General features: G+C 65.0%; 1 protein-coding gene across 2 annotated transcripts; it reads right to left on the bottom strand.

Annotated features, from left to right (window-relative positions):
* Positions 1-8,915: 8,915 nt before the first annotated feature.
* On the bottom strand, positions 8,916-20,208 carry SCARF2 (scavenger receptor class F member 2). Of its 2 annotated transcripts, none has more exons than XM_061385645.1 (11): positions 20,042-20,208; positions 15,208-15,266; positions 14,996-15,097; positions 14,315-14,834; positions 13,994-14,212; positions 13,730-13,858; positions 13,061-13,164; positions 12,870-12,987; positions 12,442-12,572; positions 11,271-11,423; positions 8,916-10,523 (listed from the first exon to the last, which is right to left on the bottom strand). In XM_061385645.1, the coding sequence occupies exons 1-11, from the start codon at positions 20,191-20,193 to the stop codon at positions 9,679-9,681; spliced, it is 2,532 nt and encodes an 843-aa protein (XP_061241629.1). In that variant the 5' UTR covers positions 20,194-20,208; the 3' UTR covers positions 8,916-9,678. The 2 variants fall into 2 exon arrangements, with proteins under 2 accessions (XP_061241629.1, XP_061241630.1); XM_061385646.1 differs by having other exon boundaries at positions 12,442-12,557.
* Positions 20,209-22,908: the final 2,700 nt, after the last annotated feature.

Raw genomic sequence — 22,908 nt, 5'->3', positions numbered from 1 at the left:
TAAATATCTGGGCTCCCTGATGGTGCAGTGGTGAGAATCTGCCTGCCAATGCAGGAGACACAGGTTCAATCCCTGGCCCAGGAAGATCCCTCGTGCGTGGAGCAACTAAGCCTGTCTGCCACAACTGCTGAGCCAGTGCTCTAGAGCCCACGAGCTACAGCTGCCGAAGCCCCGGCCCCTGGAGCCTGTGCTTCGCAACGAGAAGTCACCGCAGTGAGAAGTCCACGTGCCCCAACTAGAGACAGCCTGCACGCAGCAACCAAGACCCAGAGCTCCCAAAATAAATAGCCATTAATCAAAAGAAAAGACAGACAAGTAGCACATGATATCATTTATGGGAAACCTAACATATGACGCAAATGAACCCATCTCTCCAAAGGGGTTTGGTACAACTCGGAAGTTGGGAATCCACGTGCAGCAGAACCCGGTCATCGCAGGTCGTGTCCTGGCGAGAGCGGCCACCCTGGCGAGGCGTCCCTGCCCCTGAAGCAGCTCTGCTCTGTGTGTTCAAGACCCACGTGTGTAACAAAGGTTGACAATCATGTTGCCAGGATTTCTCCCAATCCGGGGGCGGGGAGAGACTTGCTCAATCCCCAGGAAGTGCTGCCCAACTGTCCTTGTGTGGCTTAACTGTTCTCTTTTGGCCGTGCTGGGTCTCGGGCTTTCTCTGGTTGAGAGCGGGGCTACTCTCTAGCTGTGCATGGGCTGCTTGGGGCGGTCGGCTTCTCTTGCTGCGGAGCGTGGGTTTCACGGTCTGCAGGCTCAGTGGCTGTGGCGGCCGGGCTGAGCTGCCCCGAGGCTGGTGGAATCTTCCCACCGTGTCCCCCGCGTTGGCAGGCGCACTCTTTAGGAACGCCAGGGAAGTCCGACTTGTGTGGCTTAACTCTTGTATCTGGATCTCCCCATTTGAAAGCAGACAATACTTGGGATTCAATGCTCACATTATGCAAAAAAAAAAGACCTCCTTCAGATCCGATACAGTAGCAAGTAGAGCGCCTGACTCAGGGATTGTTTATTGTTGCTGTTTCGGTGGCTAAGTCGTGTCTGACTCTTTGTGACCCCGTGGATGGCAGCCCACCAGACTCCTCTGCCCATGGGATTTCCCAGGCAAGAATACTGGAGTGGGTTGCCGTGCCCTCCTCCAGGGGATCTTCCCGACCCAGGGATCGAACCTGTATCATTGAGGCAGATTCTTTACTGCTGAGCCACTAGGGAAGCCCATATTCACCCAAAAGCATCTTCCAAACCCCAATCCCCCCAAACCAAACCATCTCTTTGCTGCAAAACAAAACTAAGCAAGCAAGGTCTCAGCACCCGCTGAGAAGGCCCGGGGCAGTCCTGGAGCAAAGGGTCCAGGCCGGTGCCCAGACTCGGCCATGGCCTCTCGGTACCAGCCTCGGACGAGCCTCAGCAGAAGGTCCGTCTGGACTCAGCTCCCCGCCGGCCACTTTAGTTCCTTGGAAGCTGAGCTGCTGAGCTTTGCCGCAGCAAGGAGAACCAGCCAGAGCTGCCTCCCCAAAGGCCAGGGCCAGGGTGCTTGCACGACGAAGGAGCAGCACAGTCCTGGCGTGGGGCACGTGGGGCTGGCCGTGGGGGACGGGCAGGCGCAGCTGATGGGTGTGGTGGGGAGGTCCCAGCTGGGCTTAACCAGCTCAGCCTAAACTAGACGCAGCTGACTCCAGATGCCTAGAAAAAAACTCGGGCAAACTTGTTCAGGCTCCGTGGCACCTGGAGGACGCACACGTCTTAAGCCCACGTGGCTCCGTGTCGGCCAGTGGGACGAACTTGGCTGACTACCCATGGGCTCAGGTCTCCATCCCGACTCAAGGGTGACAGATATTCAGTATCTGTGAATATGCCGACCATTGGCCAAGACTGATTTTTACCCTGTTAATAGACTATCTTTGGGCTTCCCTGCTGGCTCGGCGGTAAAGAATCCACCTGCCAATGCAGGAGATACCAATGCAGGGATCACAGGCTCAATCCCTGATCCAGGAAGATCCCACACGCCGTGCAGCAACTAAGCGTGTGCGCCACAAGTACCGAGCCTGCGCCCGGAGCCCGTGCTTCTCAGCAAGGGACGCCACCGCAGCGACAGGCAGGTGGAGAGGAGCCCGCGAAGCAGCCCCCCACCGCCAGGAATAAAGAAAGACACCTCTGAAAATGCACGAGAACCTACAATTGTCTCGATAAAACTTAAATGATAAATAGGTCAATAAACTCCCTCTATGAGCCTAGTTAGCTAAGTCTCTGGAAAACCGCTGCTGAACGCTGAACTGAGCAAACCCCTCGGCAGCCCCAGAAACGGCTGCGGGTTTGTCTCCTTGTGGAGATGCAACTGGACTGTGAATAGGTTTTCAATCACCCCATCGTCTTTGTGTTTCTGGGATAAACCCCGTTCGGCAGCGGTGCGCTAACGATCAGGGGTGTGGACTGGGGGTGCCGCCAGCCGGGCTGCCCAGCGGTGAGCCCCAGACATCACTCTGGCTTCTCGGGGAAACGAGCGCTGAGACCGGGCCTTGGTCGTGCTCCAGAGTGGGAGGGGCCTGAGCTCAGCTTCGCCTGTGGGGCCAGTCTCCTGCTCACTCAAAAACAGAACGAGAAATGAAGAATGAAGTGGGGTGGGGGCCAGGACGGAACCCATGAGGACCCCCTGATATACGCACTGGACTTCTAGGTGATGAGTCCTGTTCTGAAGTATTAAAATGACAGACACGTTACTTCTGTAATTGGCAGAAAAAGCAATTCCCACCTTGAATGATAAACTGCAGGGGCCATAGGTTTTCCCACGGCGCTGCTCGGGAGTGACACTCTCCTACCTTCGTGTCCAGAGCCAGGAGTGACAGACGGTGGGAGCAGGAGGGCAGCAGCCAGGCCACCTCCACGTGCCCCTTGACGGTTCGGTGGAGGGCACCACAGGCAGAGCCGGAAGGTGACAGGCGGGCAGCGGGCCTGTCCCGGGGAGTGGCGGGCCCCTCCCTGAGCCCGAGATGAGCCACGGCATCTGGGTGCTAGTCAGGGTCAGAGCAAGGCAATAAGAAGCCTGCGTTCAGGCTGGGAGTGGGGAGTTGGGGCCAGGGTGCTGGTTAAGGGAGATCCGTTACACCAGATGTGAAGAGAAGGGGTGATGATCCCCCCTCTTTCTCTAGTGAACAGTCCAATGTGGCCTAGTTTTCAACCGAGAAAGGATGAATGGCATCTTGTGGTGAACTGCTGTGACCTGAACCGGTGTCAGGTGAGGCCCGGTCCCAACAGCCACAGTGGCCCCAGCAGGCAGTGATCCACTGGCCAGAATTCTGTTGTTACTATTGCGCTAATATATTCCACAGAGGCCTCATTCCTGCAGCTGCCAGCCTCCACTCACAGTCACATCTGTGTCATACAGTAATTACGATAAAATACAGAAAGCTGTGACATCATTTTGCTGACAAAGCTCTGTATAGTCAAAGCTACGGTTTTTCCTGTGGTCGTGTATGGATGTGAGAGTTGGACTGTGAAGAAGGCTGAGCGCTGAAGAATTGATGCTTTTGAACTGTGGTGTTGGAGAAGACTCTTGAGAGTCCCTTGGACTGCAAGGAGATCAAACCAGTCCATTCTAAAGGAGATCAGTCCTGGGTGTTCATTGAAAGGACTGATGCTGAAGCTGAAGATCCAATATTTTGGCCATCTGATGCTAAGAGCCAACTCATTGGAAAAGACTGATGCTGGGAAAGATTGAGGACAGGAGGAGAAGGGGATCAAAGGGGATGAAATGGTTGGATGGCATCACCGACTCGATGGACATGAGTTTGAGCAAGCTCTGGGAGTTGGTGATGGACAGGGAGGCCAGCGTACTGCAGTCCATGGGGTTGCAAAGAGTCAGACACAACTGAGCAACTCAAACAGCAACAGATAACATCAATTTTATGGGGTTTTTTTTCCTTCTTCTATTTTTCCTACGTGGCTCGCAGGATCTTAGTTTCCTCACCAGGGATCAGGATGGAACTGCCTCCCCTGCATCGCATGGCGAATTCTTAACCACTGGACCACCAGGCATTTTTTAAGCTACAGAAATTCCGCATTTGATTGCAAGGGGCGGCGCACTCCCTGCCTATGCCGGCGGTACTTGGAGGGCAGAGTGGGTGGACACCCGGGGCACGCGGCGGGCTGCGGCCTCCGCCTAGGCGGGTGGACAGGGTCCCCATGAGGTCTCGGGGGAGGTAACCATACCCGCGGCTGTGAAGGCCCCGCCCCCGGCCCGGCTGGGCTCGGGCCCCGCCCCCGCCTCAGGCCCCGCCCCAGGTGCTGCCGAGCTCCCCCCGCTAGATGGCGCCACCGCCTCGCGGGCGCGCGTCCGGGCGCGGATCCCGCCCTCGCGCGCGCCCACCGATCCGCGGGTTGCAGGGCGCCTCCTCCGGGAGCCCCCTACCCGGTCCCGCCCCCAGCACCCCGCCCCCGGGAAGGCGCGTCAGACGAGGAGACGCCGCGCCCTCCTCCGGGAGGTGCGCGAAGGACACGCGAGCAACCAAAGCGAGCGCCCGAACGCGCGGGCAGGGGCGCAGCGAGCGCCTGGGGCCCGGAGCCGGTCTAGCTCGGCGACCTTCCGGAAAAGGCGCGACTGTGGAGGCAGAAAATGAGCGGTGGTCTCCCGGGGAGACAGGCAGGGCTGAAGAGCGGGAGAAGGAAGGGTTTTAGGGCCCTGGACCGTGTTACAGCGGTGGACACGGGTCATCGCTCATTTGCCCATAGCGTGTACATCAGTGACCCCGATGGGAACCATGGGCTCTGCAGGATGCTGGCCCGTCACTACAGGCCCGCCAGTTGTAACAAATGTCCCGCTTGGGGGGACGATTTTGATAGTCAGGGTCAAGGGGGAGGAGGTATATGGGAACTCTCTGTCCCTTCTGCTTAATTTTGCTGTGAACCTAAAACTGCTCTAAAAAAATAAAAACTATTTTTTTAGAAAAGTAATTCAAGGTGAGGAGGAAAAAAACTCTGAAAAATGGGTCATGGGAATATGAAGTGGGTTCTGGCTTAATGAAAACTGTAGGATGAAGGCCAAGCTTTGTTTTTCTGTCAAACCAGGTTCTATCAAGTAGCTTTGACTTTGCAACACGTGCAGCGGGACTCTGGGGTTAACCCAGTAGGGGCCACTCTGTTGCCCCTGCACCCCCAAAGTCATGACCCAACCACAGTCACGTGTTTCCAAGGCTCCCAGACCACCAGCTGCCTCAGGTCCAGTATTCAGCCCAGCGTCACAGCTCACCCGGTGAGGCCCTGACCTCCTGACTTCCTTTTCTTTTTCTTTTTTTTGGTGTGGTAAAAGACACAGCATGGACTTCACCATCTTAACCCTTTTTAAGTGCATAGCTCAGTAATATTAAGTACACTGCCATGGTTGTGTAGCCGTCACCACCAGCCATCCTGACAACGCTTTTCATCTTGTAAAACCGAAACTCCGTCCCCACGAAACGCTAACTGCCCACCCCCCTCCCCCAGCCCCTGGCCCTCCGCTTTCTGTCCCTCTGCGAATCTATTGTAAATACCTCACGTAAGCGGAAGTATATAGTATGTGTTCTTTTGTGATGAGCTGATTTCATTTTCATTTAGCGTGATGCCTTCAGAGTTCACCCTTGTATTATGTGTCAGAATTTCTTCCCTTTTTAAGACTGAGTAATATCCCATTGCACGAATGGACGTTCCTTTGCTATCCATTCATCTGTCGAGGGACACGTGGGTCGTTTCAGCATCTTCGCTAATGTGAAACTAACCTCTTGACTGACCCAGGTGACTCGGCCCTGTAGCTGGACTCATCTGCCGATGCCCTCACTCACCACAACTGTCCCCATGAGGACCCAGGGTACCTGCCCCACTGGACCCATCGATGTCTCCTCCACCCAGACTCCCTCTTGCAAACCCATGCGCCCTCCTGCTTGTCCTCCAAGGGGGCCGCAACCTCTGCAGACACCCTCGCCTGTCTCTCAGACCTCTGCTCTCCTAACCCCACCCGCCAGCTTCACTGCCCTCTTGGGGGGGCCCTGCATTCCGTGAGCCCCCGCAAAGGGACCGACTGCTGGGTGTGTCAGGGGCGCCCCTGCCCGTGTCATAGCCTCTCTGTGTCCTTAAGGAGACCTTGGCATCCATGTGGCTTTTTCCATCTGTGGCCACCTCAAACCATCTTCCCGGCAGCTACCAGCTCAATAGATTTAAGCTCAAAACAGACACAAAGACAAACAGGCAAAATGGACAGACCCTGAAACCAAAAGAAGCAGACACCAGAAATCGAGTCCTCCAAAAAGATCAAATTCTTCCTGTGCTCCCAACAGACGAGGCCCTGGCACACAGGCCCCGGGGGCTCCCTGGGGCTAGCGTTAGCTCCCAGGTGCTACCTGGAGGAGTGACTGGGACCCAAAGACATGGGTCGGGGCTGCAGGACCGCACGGGGAGATGTACCAGACAGTCAGCGAGCGGCTTTATTCCCGCAATGGCGGCAGGAGGAACATTTGCTAACAAGGAATGTCGACCAGGAGAGGTAGCAGCTGGCGTTTTCTAAAGCCGGGTGATTGAGGGAGTTGCGAGAACGGACAAGGGGTCTGGCACGTGCCAGGACAACTTGGCCTTTCAGGATCGGGCTCTGGGCTCGCAGTGGGGTGCGACCTCCGACACAGATAAATTCAGCAGCATCGTCCTGTGTCCACCTCCTGGCGTGTAGTGGGCTGAGCGCTCTGGGTACTCCTGTGAGCCTGCGGGGTGTGTGTGTGTGCGTGTGTGCGTGTGTTGCAGGGTCTGTGTCTCTCCCGACACTTCTGTGAGCTGGGGGCTGTTGTGTGCCGCACGCCCGTGCCGCCTCCGTGTCCCGCACCTGGTGGCATCGCTCGGTCTCCCTGCTGGCCTGGCTGTAGATGCAGGTGCGTTTCAGTGCGTGTCTGTGTGCACGCGTGTGTGCAGGCGTGTGTGCACGCGTGTTCGGTCTCTCTGCTGGTCTGGCGGGTAGGTGCAGGTGCGTTTCAGTGTGTGTGTCTGTGTGAACGTGTGTGTGCACGCGTGTGTGCACGCATGTGCGTGTGTACTCAGCCTCCGTGTGGCGTGTGCTCCGGCTAAGGCCTTCTCCAGTCCCACATTCCTCCCGCTCCTTTGTGCTCTGTGCTACAGAAAATATTTGCGTTTCCACGACTCATAATTTTTCCTCCTCAATCGCTACCAGATGTGGGTCCTGTGGTCCCCGTCCCCATGGCAACGGAGGTTCCAGCAGCCGCGGTTCCCTTTTGTGGCGCCTGCCCTGGGAGCTGGCGCTGCTGCAGGCCTGTGAGGGGGGAGTGGGTGTCGGGCTAGGGGGAGCGGTTCCCGGCAGCTCCCTCCGCAGGCTGCTACCTAGACCGTCCGGGGGGCTTCCTGGCCCGGGTGCCCCAGGCCACGGCATCTGCCCCCAGGGCGCCCGGTGGCAGGGCTGCTGCTTGAGGCGCCAACACAGAGGGGCTCCTGCAATTCAGGGTCTCCGATACCCAGAGGCTCCGGGGCAGGCCTGGTGGACGTGAGATATGGGGCCCGAGCCCTCTGGCCGCCTCACACCGTGCTGATCCAGGCCAGGGAGTATTTTACCTGCTGGAGCAGGGGTTGGGGGGTCAGGGAACAACAGGGTGGGCAGAGTGGGGCTGCCCAGCCACTGCCGCCCGACCCATGGCCCTGCCCTCCACCATCCTCCTCGGTCAGTGCACTGCCCTCGCCAGGCCTCTGCCCCTCCTAGCCAACGTTAAGGCTGTGTTCTTTGCCTGGCAGCCAGCATGGCCTGGTGCCGAAAGGAAGGGATGAGGCTGTGGCCAGGCGCGGGGCCACGGCTGGGAGGGTGCCCAGCTGGCTCGAGGGAAGCCACATGCCCAGGGACCGGGAGCCCGCCTTCCACGTGCGGCCCGACCAGGCCAGAGGCGGGACCGCGGCCACGGGAGCCACGCCAGACGTCCACCCGTGCCATGAGGCATCTCCACACAGCTGGCTCGGCCCCTGCACAGGTCACCGACGTGGACCTCCAGGTGGCATCTGGCCAGAGGACCAGAGGCTCGCCGGGTGAGACACCTGAGCGGCCAGCACCAGGCACACTCCGGCCGTTCCAGGGTCCGCAGGACGGGTGTGGGGAGGTGACGGGAGCGTCTTGGCCGAATCTCCTGACAGAAAGAGCTGGCAGCGGGGGGTGGGGAAGAAGCCTGCCAGGCAGAGGCGGGCGATGGAGGAGCCCAGGTGGGCAGGGACAGCGCACACCTAGAGCGGTGAGGTTCTGGAGCTCAGGAAGGTCACTTGCGAGGCCCTCCTGAGGGCCACAAGCCCTGAAGACACGGAATACGGGGCCGCAGAAAGAAGGCCAGGCCAGGGAGGGGGCCAGCCGGGGCCAGGCAGTGGGGAGCTGCCTCCAGGCCCAGCCGGGGCTCGGGGGCCCGGCGTGCTCCCCCCTCCCCCCAGTTCCCGCGGCCGGCAAGGCTGGCGGCTGAGCGTTTCCGGCTGAGGACAGGGAGCCCATTGAAATGGACAGCAGGGCTCTGTGCACTGCCAGACGTGGCCCAGCTGGAGGCTGTGCCCCTGGCCTGCTGCCCCCTGGCCCCAGCCTCTGACCCACCCTAGACACACCAAAGAGCTCGGGGCCCCAAGCGTACAGCAGTGGCCGGTGGGGAAGGCGCAGGGCAGGGGTAGCGACACACCGGCTCCTTCCTCATAACCACCCTACCTGTTCCTGCCCGCCTGCCCGGCACCAGCAAGGGGGTGGGCTGAGTGGGTGCCCAACACACTGGATAAAAAGATCAAGGCTGGGCAGACGGACAGGACACGCTTCCCACGTGGTCCTGGGGGGCCACACCTGCGCTCCCAGACGCCACTTGGGTCATGGGGTGCCAGGTGTCTTGGGGTGAAGTCCTTGTCAGAGGCCCAGCGGAGAGGAAGCAGGCAGACCATGGGGGGGGAGGCACTTTATTCGGAAAGCTTTGGCCGAGCCCCTGCCAAGAGGAGCCCATCCTGGGGCCCCCCGGGGGGGGGGGTGGGAGCAGCCCTGCCGGGGGCCTATAAATACATCTCCTCAGGCCACTGGAGTCGCCCCTCGGATTCCCAGGCATGTGGGGTGCTGGGAGGCCATCAAAACCAGCTCGACAGCGGAGGGGGCTGGGAAGGACTGGTGGGGGACAGCCAAGCCCCCTGAGGAGCAGAGACCAGCCCTCCTCCCCAGGCTCCTATCAACCAGAGGCCCTGGGGCTCAGCCAGTGGAAGGAGCCTCTGGCCAGGGTCACAGGGAGGGAGCCTCCAGCCAGAGGCACCAGGCCTTGACCGGAGAGGCATCCAGGGTGGAAGTGCTTCTGGCCCCAGCCAGTGAGAAGGCGGCCCAGCCAAGGCACTCTGGGCCAGTGGGAGGTGTTCTCTAGACAGAGCCCTCCTGCCCCTGGCCTTGGAAGCCCGGCGGGCAGACAGGAGCCCTCCCCAGGGAGGCCGTAGGAAGGGAAGGGTCAGCGAAGCGCCTGTCAGGCCTCAGCCACCGGGATGGGGCTTCCTGCCGCAGCGAGCACGGTCCTGTCCAGGAGGGCCGCGGGGCCTGAACCAGCGAGATGCAGCCTCCCGCCCGGCGGCTCCAGACTGGGGCCCCCGCGGGAGACGCGGGGGCGCGAGGCGCGGGGTGCCAAGCAGCGCTGCTAAGCGGGGAAGTTGCAGGCCCACGGGGCTCCCTTACTACAGCGTGGGCGCGCCCACCCGGCCCGGCTCGCCTGCCAGCTCCCGGCTCTTCTTGCGGGGCGGCTTCTGGATGGGGGTTTTCTTTCGAGGGGTGTCGGATCCGGGCGCGCCGGCTGCCTTCTTTTCGGGCCCCAGGGCCTCAGGTGCGGGGGGCGCGCGGGCGGGAGAGGAGGGAGGCGCGGAGCGCTTGGCCTTTTGCGGAGGCGCCGGCTTCTCTCGGGGGCCCTGCATGCCCGCGGGCCCCTCGGCGCGGCCCAGGCTGCGAGTCTTGTCGCGCAGCTCGGCGGCCAGCATGGAGGCGGCCTCGGGCGCACTGCGCGGGGGCCCGCCAGCGTCCGTGGGCTCTGGGAGGCCCGGGCCTCGGCCCCGAGCCCGAGCCCGAGGCGGGGAGGGTGCCCCGAGGGCCGGCCCCTCCTCTGCCAGCCCGGGGGGCCGCGCCGACGTGTCGCTGGGCGTCCGTTTCCTCTTGCTGGGGCTGGGAGCGGCCTCGGGGCCGGCGGGTGGAGGCGAGGGCGCAGGGGCGGCGGCGGCGGCGGCGGCGGCCCCGGCACCCTGCTTGCCATGGATCCAGGACACCTTGGGTTTGGTGGCGGGGTCGGGTGGTGGCGGCTTCCGGCGCTCGGGCGATGGCGAAAGCGACAGGCCTCGGGCCTCGTCTCGGACCCGGGCCGGCCGGGCCTCGCGCCGGGCCACGCGCGCATACAGCGCCCCTCCGGGCCCGTCGCCGCTGGACGCCGACCGCTCGCTGTCGGAGGACGGGGGGAGGGGCGCCGCCTCCTCCGCGGGCGTGGTCACCGGCGCCGCGGCGGGGGCCTCCGAATCCCGGCTCTCGGCAGCCGCCTCTGACCAGGGAAGAGAGGGCCGGTCACCGCCCGCGGGAAAAGCTTGGCCCTCCAGCTTCCAGGCGCAAGCCACCGCCGGCGCCCCCTCCCGTCCTCTTCCCTCCCTGCTGGTGCTCAGGAGTCCTGGCATCCAGACGGGCCTGGCATGCTCGCCGCGCTGACCGCAGACTTGGAGCCCCTGGGCAGGACAAGGGGCTCCTTCCTGGGCCGCAGCCCCTCAGCCTCGAACCTCTCCCGCACCCCATTCCTGGCCTCGGGGCCACCATGACCACATCTGGCCCTCTATTCCTTATCCTTCCTTAAGAGCAATCAAGACTCAGGCTCACCTGGTCACCTGCCCAGAGTCATTGACGGGGACGGTAGCAGGAGGAGAGGGGCCAGAAGCCCAGAGAGTGAGCCTGCTTCCTGACGTTTGTGAGCCAAGGCTTCCCGTCAAAGTGTGCCTCCAGACCCCCAAGACTCCCTTTCCTGTCTCCTCTTGCCAGCTCCTCCCCCAGCCCAGAAACTTGTCTCTGCCTGGTGTCCCCAGCTGTGAACCCAGCTGTGGCTACCTCCCCAGACCCCTAGCCGAGTCTGGTGCTGGGCAGCACAGAAGCCTGACCTGCAGCCTTAGCTGTATGTCCCCCACCCCCAGCTAACAGCATCACCAGCCCTTCCTCCCTGTCCCTCCAAGCAGAGATCTTTTCAGCGAGAACCCTTTGCTGGGTCAGAGCGAGAGGGGTCCTCACCCCAAGGAGGCGAACTCACCCTCGTGGGGTACGCAGTACACGGGGCCTTCGTCTGTGGTATCGAAGGAGGAGAAGGAGGCCCGGGAGGACCATGATGGTGAGGGCTGCTCCAGCCCCGAGGGCGGCTCCAGGAAGCTGCAGTTGAGTGTGTTGTCCAGGTCATGATGGGCCACTGGGGGGGAGGGAGGCACAGCTGTCAGGGGCCCTGCCTTGCCCCAGCCAGGGCCCTCACCAGCCCTCCTGCCACAGTGAGGTAGGGACCCAACCAGCTGTACCCCCAAGACTCTAAGCAGGACAGGCAACTCAACAGGCCTCTCCCAGCAGCCAGGGAGCTGACCGAGGTCAGGCCGAAAGTTATGAAGAGAGGGAGCACCTGGCTGGGAGCCGCCATCAGGCCCTCCAGGCCATGCTTCAGACCCTGCCCTGCGGCAGTTTCTGAGAGCAAATGCCCAGTAGAGAGGCCACCCTTTGGCTCAGCCCATCTCAGCAGGCTGCCACCCCCAGGCACAGCCTCCACAGATGTAGACCCTGCCAACAGGGAATCCCAGAGGCTGGCCAGCCTGTCCTCCTTGCACAAACAGGAGGTGGGCTCCAGCCCCTACACCCGTGTCCACAGACCCCACCATGCTGAGTGGGCCCAGCGTGGCTTTTCTCAGCTGTCTCCACCTTTACCTCCCAGGAGACTTCATCACCTCGTCCCCTTCATGTTTGGAAACAAGTGGGAAAGACACAGAGAGCTTCCACCCCAGTGTGAATCAGTGCAGACAGAGAAGAGAAAACGGCATGCCCTAAAACCCAGAAGCTGACCCGTCCTGACAGCGGTGGGGGCCCAGGGGTCAGCCTGCCCCCTTTTCAGGGAAGACCCTGGGCACTGCCAGAAGTCTAGGCCGGGGACGGGGGCTTCTTGCGGCAGGGCATTCCCACGCACAGGTCCTGCGTCCACCTGCGGTTCCGCACCAGGACAGACGGTGCGTTCACTCCCGCAGACTGCTGGGCGACGGGACGTCCAGACCACCATCCCTGCCTTCCTCCCAGGCTCCCCCGTATCCGCGAGCCCTCTTTCCTCGCCCTGGGCGCATCTCCCCTCGCCCCTCCCATGGACAATCAAGGCCCCGCCATTCCTATACTGACCCGGTCACGCCCACTTCCCGCAGCCGCCTGCGTCGGGAGTGTTCCCCGGTCATCCTTACCTACGACCTTGGGCAGCTTCTGCCTGCGGAGCGGGATCCGGGGTAGCTTCATGCTGATACGACTGAAGCGTCCGCACAGGCGCTGCGGCGCCTTCTTCCTCCCCAGCGAGAGCTCCCTGCGGGGGCGGGGCCTGAGCGAAGGGGGCGGGACCGTACCTTGGCCGGAGGGGCGGGGCAAGTCAGCGGGTGCCCACCCATGGGGCGGGGCCGGCGGCGGGGCGGGGCCTACAGTGGACGCGGGAAAAGGGGCGGGGCCACCGGGCGGGGCGGGGCGGCAAGCGGGGCCTGAGCTAACCCGGTCCGGGGCCTACAGTGTACGCGGCCCCTCGGGGCGGGGCCTGAGCGAAGGGGCGGGGCCGGGAAAGGCGCACCTAGCCGGAGACCCAGCGCGACGCGCGCCGGGCTAGGGCCCGGCCGCGAAGCCTCACCCGCGCGCTGGGTCCTTGCCGCGGCAGGCGCAGCAGCAGCCGAGCAGCGAGAGCAGCAGGCCGAGGAGCAGGGCGAGCAGCGCCCCGGCGCCCATCACGCCCTTGCGCTGATTGGTCTCTGTGGGGAGCGCCCGATCAGAGCGGCGGCCAGCGACCGCCGCGCCCCCGCCCGGTGGCCCCTACCCACTCACCCAGGCGGCAGGCACCGGTAACCGGGTCGCACGAGTCTTCGTGGCAGCTGCAGGCCTGGGCGCAGTCCACGCCGTGGAGCCCGGGCGGGCACGTCAGGTTACAGCTGCGGGAGCGCGAGGTCAGGGAGGCGGGCGGGGTCTGGGGACGCCGCCGAGCTGCCCTCGGAGACGCCTCCCGCGCTCGACCCCGCGGCCGGCCTGCCCCGCGTTCCCTGGCTCCACTCTCTAGGGACTGCGGCCACCCCCACCTCCAGCACGTCCTGGGCGATCAGTGTTTTGGAAATGCATGGGTGCACTCCAGCGCCGGGGAGTCTGGGGGCCTGGCCGAGATCACTGGCCGCGGTGCCCACTTCGGGGGCTGACTCTTGTGTACAGGGAAGAGAGGCTGCCGGACCAGACCCGTGGGTGTACGTGGAGGTCCCTGCTCACTTCATATCATCAGCTCAGGGGAGCCCACTGACCACAGGCTGACCTGGCCGCCAGATCCGGCTTGAACGCCGGCTCCACACCAGGGCAGGAAACTGCCCCCCAAGAGCCCCTGGTCGCTCCCTAGCTGGCTGAGGGCCAAGCCTGGGTCCCACCTGGTCGCCAATACAGCAGCACCTGGGGTCTGGCTGGAGCCCTGTGCCGGATACTGACTCCTCAGACCTCTCGTCCCCGGGCACTCACTGGGGCCCATGGACGCCCGGGCTGCAGAGGCATCGTCCGGACTGGAAGTCGCAGTGGCCACTCCCGCAGTCGGCACACACAAACGCGCAGTCCTCGCCGTATGTGCCATTGCTGCACTTGGTCTCACACCTCGGAAGGCGGGGAGGGGGCGTCAGTGGAAGCAGGGCCAACGACCCTGAAGCCCACAGAGCCCAACGCGGAGAGCGGTCGGGGGAGGGAGGGCGGCGGGGGGCTGCGTGTCTGGGGCGCACGCGGGTCGCTCACCGGTCGCCGATCCAGCCCGCGTTGCAGCGCGTGCACTTGCCGGTCACGTGGTTGCAGGCGTGCCCGTCGCGACACGGCGGGCATCGGCGGCCGCAGCCCTCGCCGTAGAAGCCGGCGGCGCACGGCTGGTCGCACTTGGTGCCGTTCCAGCCGGGCTCGCACGTCAGGCAGCGGCCCTCGGCCACGGTGCACGGCTGCTGGCCCTTGCACTGGCCGCATCTGGGGAAGGGACGGGAGGCTAGGCGGGGCCCGGGCCGGCTCACTCCCGCCCCCTCGGCGGCCTGTCCCTCCCTCCCCTCCCTGGGCGGGGCCCGCGCTTACCGGCGGCGGCAGCCCAGGCCGTAGAAGCCGGCGGGGCACGGCTCCCGGCAGTACTTGCCCCTGTAGCCGGGCTCGCACGCGCACGTGCCGTCCACCGGGTGGCAGCGGCCGCGGAAGCACTGGCAATAACGCTCGCAGCGCGCGCCGAACGTGCGCTCCCGGCACTGGCAGCGGCCGCTCTGCTGCTCGCACGGCGACGTGTTGCAGGCGCACTGATTGTTGCAGCTGCGGCCCCACCAGCCCGCGTGGCACAGGCACGCGCCCGTCTGCGGGTCGCAGCGCGACGTGGCGCTGCAGTAGCACGCGCTGGCGCACTGCGGGCCCCACCAGCCGGGCTCGCAGCGACACGCGCCGCTCCGCGGGTGGCACGCGCCGTGCTGGCACTGGCACGCATGCTCGCAGCGTGCGCCCCAGCGCCGCGCGTGACAGGTACACTGGCCCGTCACGTCCTCGCACTGCCCGTGCGGGTGGCAGACGCACAGCTCCTTGCAGTCGGGACCCCAGAACTGGCGCGGGCACTCTGCAGGAGTGGAGACCGGGGCAGGCCCAGGCGCTGGCGAGAGAGCCTGCCAGCTTCCCTCCCGGAGCCCCGCCCCCGAACCAGGCCCCGCCCACTCACCGCCCCGCCTCCCGATCAGGCCCCGCCCTTCTGGGACCCTGCCCGCCCCGCTCCGCTCTCACTGGTGTCGCAGTTGGCCCCGAAGTAGCCGTGGCGGCAGCGGCACTCGCCGGGTCGCACGCACACCTCGTTCTCCGAGCACGTGGAGTTGCCTTCGCACACAGCTGCGGACGAGACGGGCCGAGGTGTCCCCAGTCCAGCCGCCGCACTTGTCTCCTCCTCTCTATGCACCCCCGCCCCCGCCCCGGCCCCGATCCCAGGGTGACCCACTCACCGATCCCACACTCGTCCCCCTGCTGCTTCCAGCCGGCGCAGCACGTGAGCTCCTGGGAGCTGCAGGCAGAGAGACTGGCGCCTGAGTCTGAGCCCCTCGCGCTGGGACCCCCCACTCCAGCAATCCCCACCCTCCCCTCGACAGGTGGTTATCGGAGGCGCTGCTGTAGGTTCGGGGGACTCGAGTAAGTCACAAATTTCAGCCATCCAGAGCAAACCCTGGGAGGCAGCAAAGCGCAGACCACCTCCAAGAACTCTACAGTTCCCTCTACTTGGGGGTCTTGCCTCTCCTGATCTGTGCCCTCTTCCCCCATCCGCTAGGCCTGAGAAGAGACCCCAGGCATCTGAGGAGGGGCAGTGGTGAGGTGGGGGTGGGGCAAAAGTCTCTGGGCCTCTAGGACCTGCTCCAGTGAGGTAGCCTAGGGCACCCCGGGGTGGGGCGGAGTCTGGCCCGATGGGTGTCAAGGGCTCAGACCCAGACAGTGCCAGGACTGGCTGGGTCGGGCAGCACATCAGGATGCCCTGTTGGGGCTGAGACAGGCAGCCTCTGAGCGAGGTGGACTTGGCGAGGGGTCTGCTTGGGCAGGGGACACCCAGGGAGTCTGTCCAGGTGAGGAAAGTGCAAGTGAGGGCTGCAGAGCACCAGGGCGAGACTCAGGCTAGAGGAAGGCCACACTGGAATGTCCTCTCTGTGCAGTTTCATGAAACCTCAACTTTATTTGTCTTTTCCAAGGAACAGTAGGAGATAACTTCCTAAGTGCCCCATGTTGGGGTGGTGCAGCCTCTGAGCCCTGGCCTGATGGGGTGGGCAGACACAGAGGTTCGGTGGCCCTGCCCAAGTGAAGCCATGGCCCCTGGTGAGGGTCATGAGGGCTGAGGTGGGGTGTGCCCACACTGTGGGCAAAGGAGGTCGAGAAGGGACAGACACTCAGAATGCAGGTCTGTGGAGTCTCAGATCCTAAAGGCACATGGCCTCCGTCCAACCTGAGAGCAAAGGAGAGGGTCTTGGGGAGGATGGGAACCCAGAACTGGCCATGTGTTGGTGGAGGAGGTGGGAGGGGCCTGATGGCCCTGGTGGGTGGGGTGTCAGGGAAAGGAAAGTTGAGCTGCCCCTTAGCAGGCCCCTCAGAAGATGCCCTCCATGTTCCCAGCTTGAGATGATCACTAAACCCCAGGTGGCACCCAGGACCCCAAGGGAATCCCCTCTCCTGGAAAGGGCTGGATTCTCCTTTGGGCCAAAGATATGGGACCTGGGGAACAAGACCCATAAAACCCCAAACTTCAAGGAATGGGCCAGCTTATTTTCCACAAATGAAACTGGAAACCAGAGACAGGAACACTCAGCAGGGCTGGCTTTTCCTGACCCCCAGCGTCCCCACCCACCCAGCCCAGCCCTGCCCTGGGGCTCCAAGGAGCCCATCTGCGGGGAGACCCATCACCCCCTGCCTCTTTTGCCAGCCTGAGCCCAGGACTCTGGATAGAGAGCCTCTGGAGCTGGTCCTTCTGCAGGCGACCCCACCAGAATGGCCTGCTGGGACGGCCTGGGAATACTGCCCGCCTTCCGTCCCGGATGGCCTGGCCTCCTCGCTCTGTGACCAGCTTGGGAGCCTGGGCTTAGGGCCACAGGCAGGTGCATCAGATGTCTGGGTCTACCACTTGCTGTGTGACCTTGGGCACAGAACTTAACCTCTCTGAGCACGAGCCGCTGTATCTGTACACTGGGTCCCCATAGGTTTCGCAGGAGGATTAACAGAGAGATGTCTCCAGCTTTTGGCACCAAAAAAAAAGAAGTCACCCAGGAAATTTCCTGGTAGCTCAGCTGGTAAAGAATTTGCCTGCCGTGCAGGAGACCCCGGCTCAATTCCTGGGTTGGGAAGATCCCCTGAAGGAGGGCATAGCATCCCACACTAGTATTCTTGCCCGGAGAATCCCATGGACAGAGGAGCCTGGCGGGCTGCAGTCCATGGGGTCGCAAAGAGTCAGACATGACTGAGCGACTAAGCACAGCTCAAGAACTCACTCAAGGCTGCTGTGTGCACTTCAGCCCATGCTGAATAGGCCCCAGAAAGCTCCCCCAGGGTGGCTGGCACCTAGGCCCCACCCAACAGAGCTAAAAACCCCACCCGCTGGCGGGACAGAGCCCATGCAGAGGACGAGCCTGTGGGACCTCTCCTCCTAAGATGGGAGGCAGAAAAGGCTGGGACGGGCTAGCAGCCCGGCTGCCTCAGATCTAATGAAAGTCAGAGGTCAAGAGAGAGGGCCGGGGACAGGGCAGCTCCAACGCTCGGGCGGGACCCTGTCAGTCCAGCCCCGAGGCAAGCAGGCGGTGCCTCGCCACAGAGCGCGGTCCCTGCAGCTGGAGCTGTGCTGATTCAGACCTCGATCTTGAACCCGCCCAAATGCACTGCCCACTCACTGTGCCAGTGTCTGGCACAGTGTCTGTGCCAGTGCCCTCTGCCCCCACACCTCCCGGGACTCCACGACGGCCTGGCTCCCCTCCCGCCCGCCACGGGCACCCCCTCCTCTGCACCCCCTGCTCTGTCCACTCTGGCTCCCTCACGAGGCTCCCCAAGTCCCAGCAAGACACTGGCAATGCCTTGGAGGCCTCCTCCACGTAAGCCCCCACCCCAAGTTGACTCTATCTCAGGGTAAGGCCTGTCTTTCCAGGCTGAGAGGCTGGGACCCCGTGCCCTCCCAGAGACGACGCACAGAGAAACATCTGGCTAGACCTCCCAAAGTGGATCCGGGAGACAGGCCACTTGTCCCCTGCCCCCCACCCCTGACCACCTCATCCTGCCTGCTTCTCTCCCACCTTCTGCCCTCTTGCCCCAGGGTTTCCGGGGCCTCAGTCTTCTCAGGAGCAGGCAGAGCTCGGGTGGTCTCTCCTCCACCATCCCCGTCCAAGCCACCTGGGCCCCTTCCGCACTTCCAGCAGGCCCTCAGCAGGCAGGGCCTGCCCCCGACACCACCGGGCTCTGCTCCGGGCTCCTCTCCCCTGGCCTCTCTCACTCATCACCTCCGGTTGGGTCTCCCCGCTGAATACCTCCTCCCTAGCCCTTGCCAGATGTCAGATGACTTGTGGTAAGTCTCCCCCCCACACACATGCACACACGCGCACACACACACGCATGCACACACACACACACGCACACACACGGGACAGCTGTGCCCTGGCACTGCCAGGTCAGCACACAGAATGCCTCTGGGGTTTTACTGACAGAGCTGCTCCCCTCCGTGGTCCTCCTGCCTCCAGGCAGAGGCAACAGCTAGTGGAGCTTTGAAAGGCCCAGCCTTGGGAAGGTCATGGAAGAGATGGTCCAGACCCTGGGGAGGGAGGTGGGGCCCCCAGTGGCGGTGGTTCCTGGAAACCAGCTCCACACAGGACCAGGGCCATCCCCTCTCCCTCCCCTTCACGAGGCGGGTCCACCCCCGACCCCATTTGCCAGGAGCAGGGTCCAGCCTGAAGACCTTAAGCGATGCGCCCGAGGCCACGAGGATGCGGAGGCCTGGGGATCTGAAACCCAGCCCAGGCTCCCGGCAACTGGAACGGGCCGTCCAATGGGGAGGTCCGGGGCGGGGGAGCGCGGCCGGCTGGCCCTCGGGTCCCCCCGGTAGGGACCCCCACGGGGAAGGAGGGCTGAGGCGAGGCACAGGCCGGCGGCGATCGCGCCCTCCCCCCTCCAGGCAGCCCCGCCCGCCGCCGCCGCCGCATTCCTGGGGCCGGGGAGGCCCGGGAGGCCCGGGAGGCGGCGGCGGCGTCGATGTGAAGCAGATGGCGGGCCAGGCCGGCCCCCGCCCCGGAGGCGGGGCTGGCAGCGGGGAGGGGTCTGCGCGCCTCGGGATGCGAGCTCGGAAACCCCGCGCGGCCCCTCACAGCCCCTTGTCTGCGGCGACCGCCCTGCCCCCGGACGCGGCCTCCCTGGGCCCTGCGGCCCCGGGCGCCCCGACTGCCGGGGGCCGGTGGCCGCCTCTCCAGCCGCCCGCCCGGCGCCTCCCTCCCGCGCCAGAGCACCCGCACACGCCGGCTCCCCGCCCCCGCGCGGAGATGCCCTTGACCTCGCAGTGGCCCCTGACAGGCCGACCGGGCCCTCCGACCCCGGCGCCACCCCCCGGCTTCTGGCCCGCGCTCTTGGTCCTCCGTGCGCGGTCCTGGGCCCCGGTTCCCCGCCCCCCACAAGTCCTGTCTTCGCCCGGCCCACACGGGCTTCCCCAGCCGGCTCCTGGGGCACCCGCATCCCACCCGGGAGGGTCCGCATCCTCCCGAGGCCGGCGCCCGCCCTTGTCCTGTTCCCGCTCCCGGCCCACTCGGAGCGCAGGCTCCTCGACGCCCTGCTCCGTGACCACCCTCTTCCCACCCACGTCCGCTCTTCCTAAGACGCCAATCTGTGCTTCCCACTAGCCTGAGACCTCCCCGGCTCCCCCGGCGCAGGGAGGAGGCCGCCGCGGGACTCTCGGCCTCCCTCCCTCCCGGCCCCGGCCACACTCGTCTGCCCGGGCCCTGGCACATGCCCTGCCACGGGCTCGGAATGCGTTTCCCGTCTTTTTACGGCCCTCCCAACCCGGCCCAAGGGTCCTTCTTTTCTAGGTGTGAAATCTCGGACCCCGTGTGTCTGCCCTCCCTGCGCCCGCTGCCCTCCGCTCTCCTCTCGCCCGGGGTATCCTCGGACGCACCGTCGTGGCCCGGCGCCCGGGCTCGGCCTGGAGCGGAGCCGGCGTCGGGGAGGGCCGCACGAGGGGCCCGCGCGTTCCGCGCAGGGCAGTCCCCGGCGCCCCCTCCCCTGTCCCGGCCCCGGGCGTCCCCTCCGGCCCCCTCCCCCAGCCCGGCCGGCTCCTACCCGGGTGCGCGGCACACGTTGCGGCCGCGCGGGCTCAGCTCCTGGGGCGCCGTGGGGCCGGGCAGCAGCCAGAGCAGCAGCAGCAGCAGCGACGGCCCCCCGGCTCCCCGGCGCCGCGCCGGCCCGGCCCCCCGGGGCCCTGCGCCCTCCATGCGGCGCGGGGCAGGCGCGGGGCGGGCGCGGGCGCGGGTGCGGCCGCTGCGAGAGCGGCCGGAAGCGGAGTGCACGGCCGGGCGGGGGGCGGCAGGAGGGGCGCCGGGCCGGGCAGGAAATTCCACATCGGCTCCCTGATCCCGGGCCAGCCGCGGCCGGCCAGGCGGCAGCGCCCGCCCCGCGCGCCAGACCCCACCCTCCGGCCGCGCAGCCGCCCCTCCGCGCGGCCCCCGCCCCCAGGCGGCCGCGCGCAAACTTGGGGCGAACTTGGAAGGGGCCCGCCGGCGGAACCCCCGGCCGCCGCGCCTTTCCTTCCCTCCCCAGACACCCACCCGAGAAGCGGCCCCTGCGCGCTCCCGACGAGGCCCGGCCCCGGGGCGGCGGGAGGAGGGTGGGCGCCAGGCGCTGCGCACCAAAGCCCCCTGGCCAGCGGCGCCTCGGGACCGCAGGTCAAGGCCTCAAGCCGGCCTCCGCTCCCGCGGCGAGGCCCTCCCGCGCCCGGCGATGCGGTCAGCGCCTTCCCAACGGGCGCAGTCAAAGCCTGCAGAGACGGCGGCGCCCGATGCTTGAGGCCTTGGATAGGCTGGGTATGGACCAGAGGCCTGGGCGCAGGGGCCCCCGTAGGGACAGACGGGAGCGCTGCCCGCAGTAGAACGGCCCCGCACCGGCTCTGAGAGATCCTGGAGGTAAAGGCAGGTGGCAGAGACTGCAGGGGCAGCGGTGGGGACAGTCGGGGATGCATCCCCTGCCTGCAAGCCCTTGTCAAGGTGAGAAGGTGCGCGAGGGGCCTGGGAGAGGGATTCTGCTTGAGAGGCCGTTGGTCCCAGAGGGAAAGATCCAGAAGGTGGAGCCAGGCCCGGAGGCCCAAGGATCCTAAATCCAGAGTGGGGCAGGGGCCGCAGAGAAAGGGTGTGTGTGGGGCCTGGGGACCTGGAGAAAGAGGGGAGCAGAGGGGTCAGACCCAGCTCCAGGCCCAAGGAGTGGGGAGGGCGGCAGGCCTAGGTAGGAGAGGGCAGGGGGGCGGCCAGCTCCCAGCAGAGCTGGGCTGGGCCTCTGGGGACCTCAGAGCCGGAGGCAGGGCCAGGGTAGGGGGTGGGCTATGTGCGGGCTCCCCAAGGAGGGCTCCTGCCTCAGTCATATGGGGGTCCATCAGGGAGGAGGGGGCCTGGTCAAAGGCCCCGACAGGCCTGAGGCTGTGGGCACTGCTGGGCTGGCAAAAGACAGGGTGGGAGGGAGCCCCGGGGGTTTGGGGCCCCCTCCGTCAGCCCCGCTGGTGCAGGATGGGGGCAGCCGCGGGCAGGGTGGCAGGGAAGTCGCACTCGTGTGGTCACAAACGCAAACACTTCTCTGGGGCAAGTCAACAGGCCAACCACTTCCGGGCAGCCCTGCAGGCCACGGCCCGATCTCCCAGGGCCCCGGCCCCTCCCACGGAACCCCCGTTGGCCGCCCTACAGGGTGGCCAGCAGAGGTCCATGCGGCCGCTCTGTTGGCCCTGCTCCTGGCTCTAGAGGTGTCGCCCAGCTGGACTGGGTTCACGGACGGGAACCTCAGACGCCATCACCTCCCTGCCCCCTCCAGCCCCAGAGCTCCTTCAGGCCCCAGCTCTGTGACGGGCACCTCAGGACTGTCTGAATGCAACTCTCTACCCGCCCCTGGCCATGTGCCACCTGTGTCTGCTGCCCGCAGGACAGGACCGTCCCCAGCCTTGTCTCAGGCCCACCTCGTGCCTGATGGTGAGTTTCCTGGCCCCACCCATGCCCCCGCCGGGAGCCTGGGTACAGGCGGAGTGGGGGACTGTCCATCTGCCTGGCCTGTGCCAGGTGGATACCAAAATGAGGACGCACCCATACGACTGGCCAGCACCCAGGCCAGGTGGAGGCCCAGAGCCTGGGCCTGGCGGGGGTGGCTCCCGGAGAAGGCCGACTCTGAAGGGAGAGGGTGCCGTGGAGGCTCGAGTGCAGCCGGAGAGCCTGCCCAGCTGGCAAGGGCTGCCTGGGCAGGCTGCTGGCCGTGGGCCAATGCTGCGCTGCTCCGCGGCAGGGCCCGGCTGCGGCCCATGTCTTAGGAACCCTTCCGGGGCTCATGTCTACCCTGCCCCATGCCCTGGGGGCCTCACAGACCCTCCTTCATCCCCTGCGGATCAGAGGCCTCTTGCAAAGCCAGGCCTTGGTGCCTGGCTGGGGAGACATTTGCGGCAGGCCCGGACACTCTGGGGCGGGGCAGACGTCTTAACCCTTCTCCTTCACAGAAACCTCCAAGGTCTGTAGGGACTGTGACCCTGGCCTGCAGGGTGGTGGCAGAGACAGAAACGGGGGTCCCCATTCCGAGCTCATGGTCCCACACCTCAGCCTTGGGAGTCAGAGAATGACCCTGGCAAAGTGGCCGTCCTGTCCCATGGGAAAGGACCACCAGCGTCAACGCCGGGCTCGCTGCCTGAAGTGTTAAGCACGTGATGTCATGGGGGGTGAGGCGCGGGGACAGAGCCAAAGACCCACAGCAGTGGGGTTCTGCAGAGGTGGGTAAGAGGACCCCATAGGAGCGGACGGTGTTCTGCTGCAGGCTGGACAGTGCGGAAAATGGCACTGGAACCCCCGCCTGCGGGTCCCACCCACTCAGGAGGGTCTTTGAAGCTTACCTGGAGGAAACGCAGAGGTCCCTCTGCACGACGCACTCAGATGTAAGAGACAGGCGCCCCCCGAAGCTCTCCCGCCCTC

Source organism: Bos javanicus, chromosome 17, assembly GCF_032452875.1.
Source record: "Bos javanicus breed banteng chromosome 17, ARS-OSU_banteng_1.0, whole genome shotgun sequence".
NCBI classification, from domain to species: domain Eukaryota; kingdom Metazoa; phylum Chordata; class Mammalia; order Artiodactyla; family Bovidae; genus Bos; species Bos javanicus.
Note: the sequence above shows the minus strand (reverse complement) of the source record. Positions and strands in the feature narration are given on the sequence as shown.

Coding starts and splice junctions, on each gene's coding strand:
- SCARF2 (XM_061385645.1), bottom strand. CDS start 20,193: ATGGAGGGCGCAGGGCCCCGGGGGGCCGGGCCGGCGCGGCGCCGGGGA. Junction 13,165..13,729: donor CCGGGCGTCCATGGGCCCCA/GTGAGTGCCCGG, acceptor GCGCTCCCGCAG/CTGTAACCTGACGTGCCCGC. Junction 12,988..13,060: donor TACCGGTGCCTGCCGCCTGG/GTGAGTGGGTAG, acceptor CGCTCCCCACAG/AGACCAATCAGCGCAAGGGC.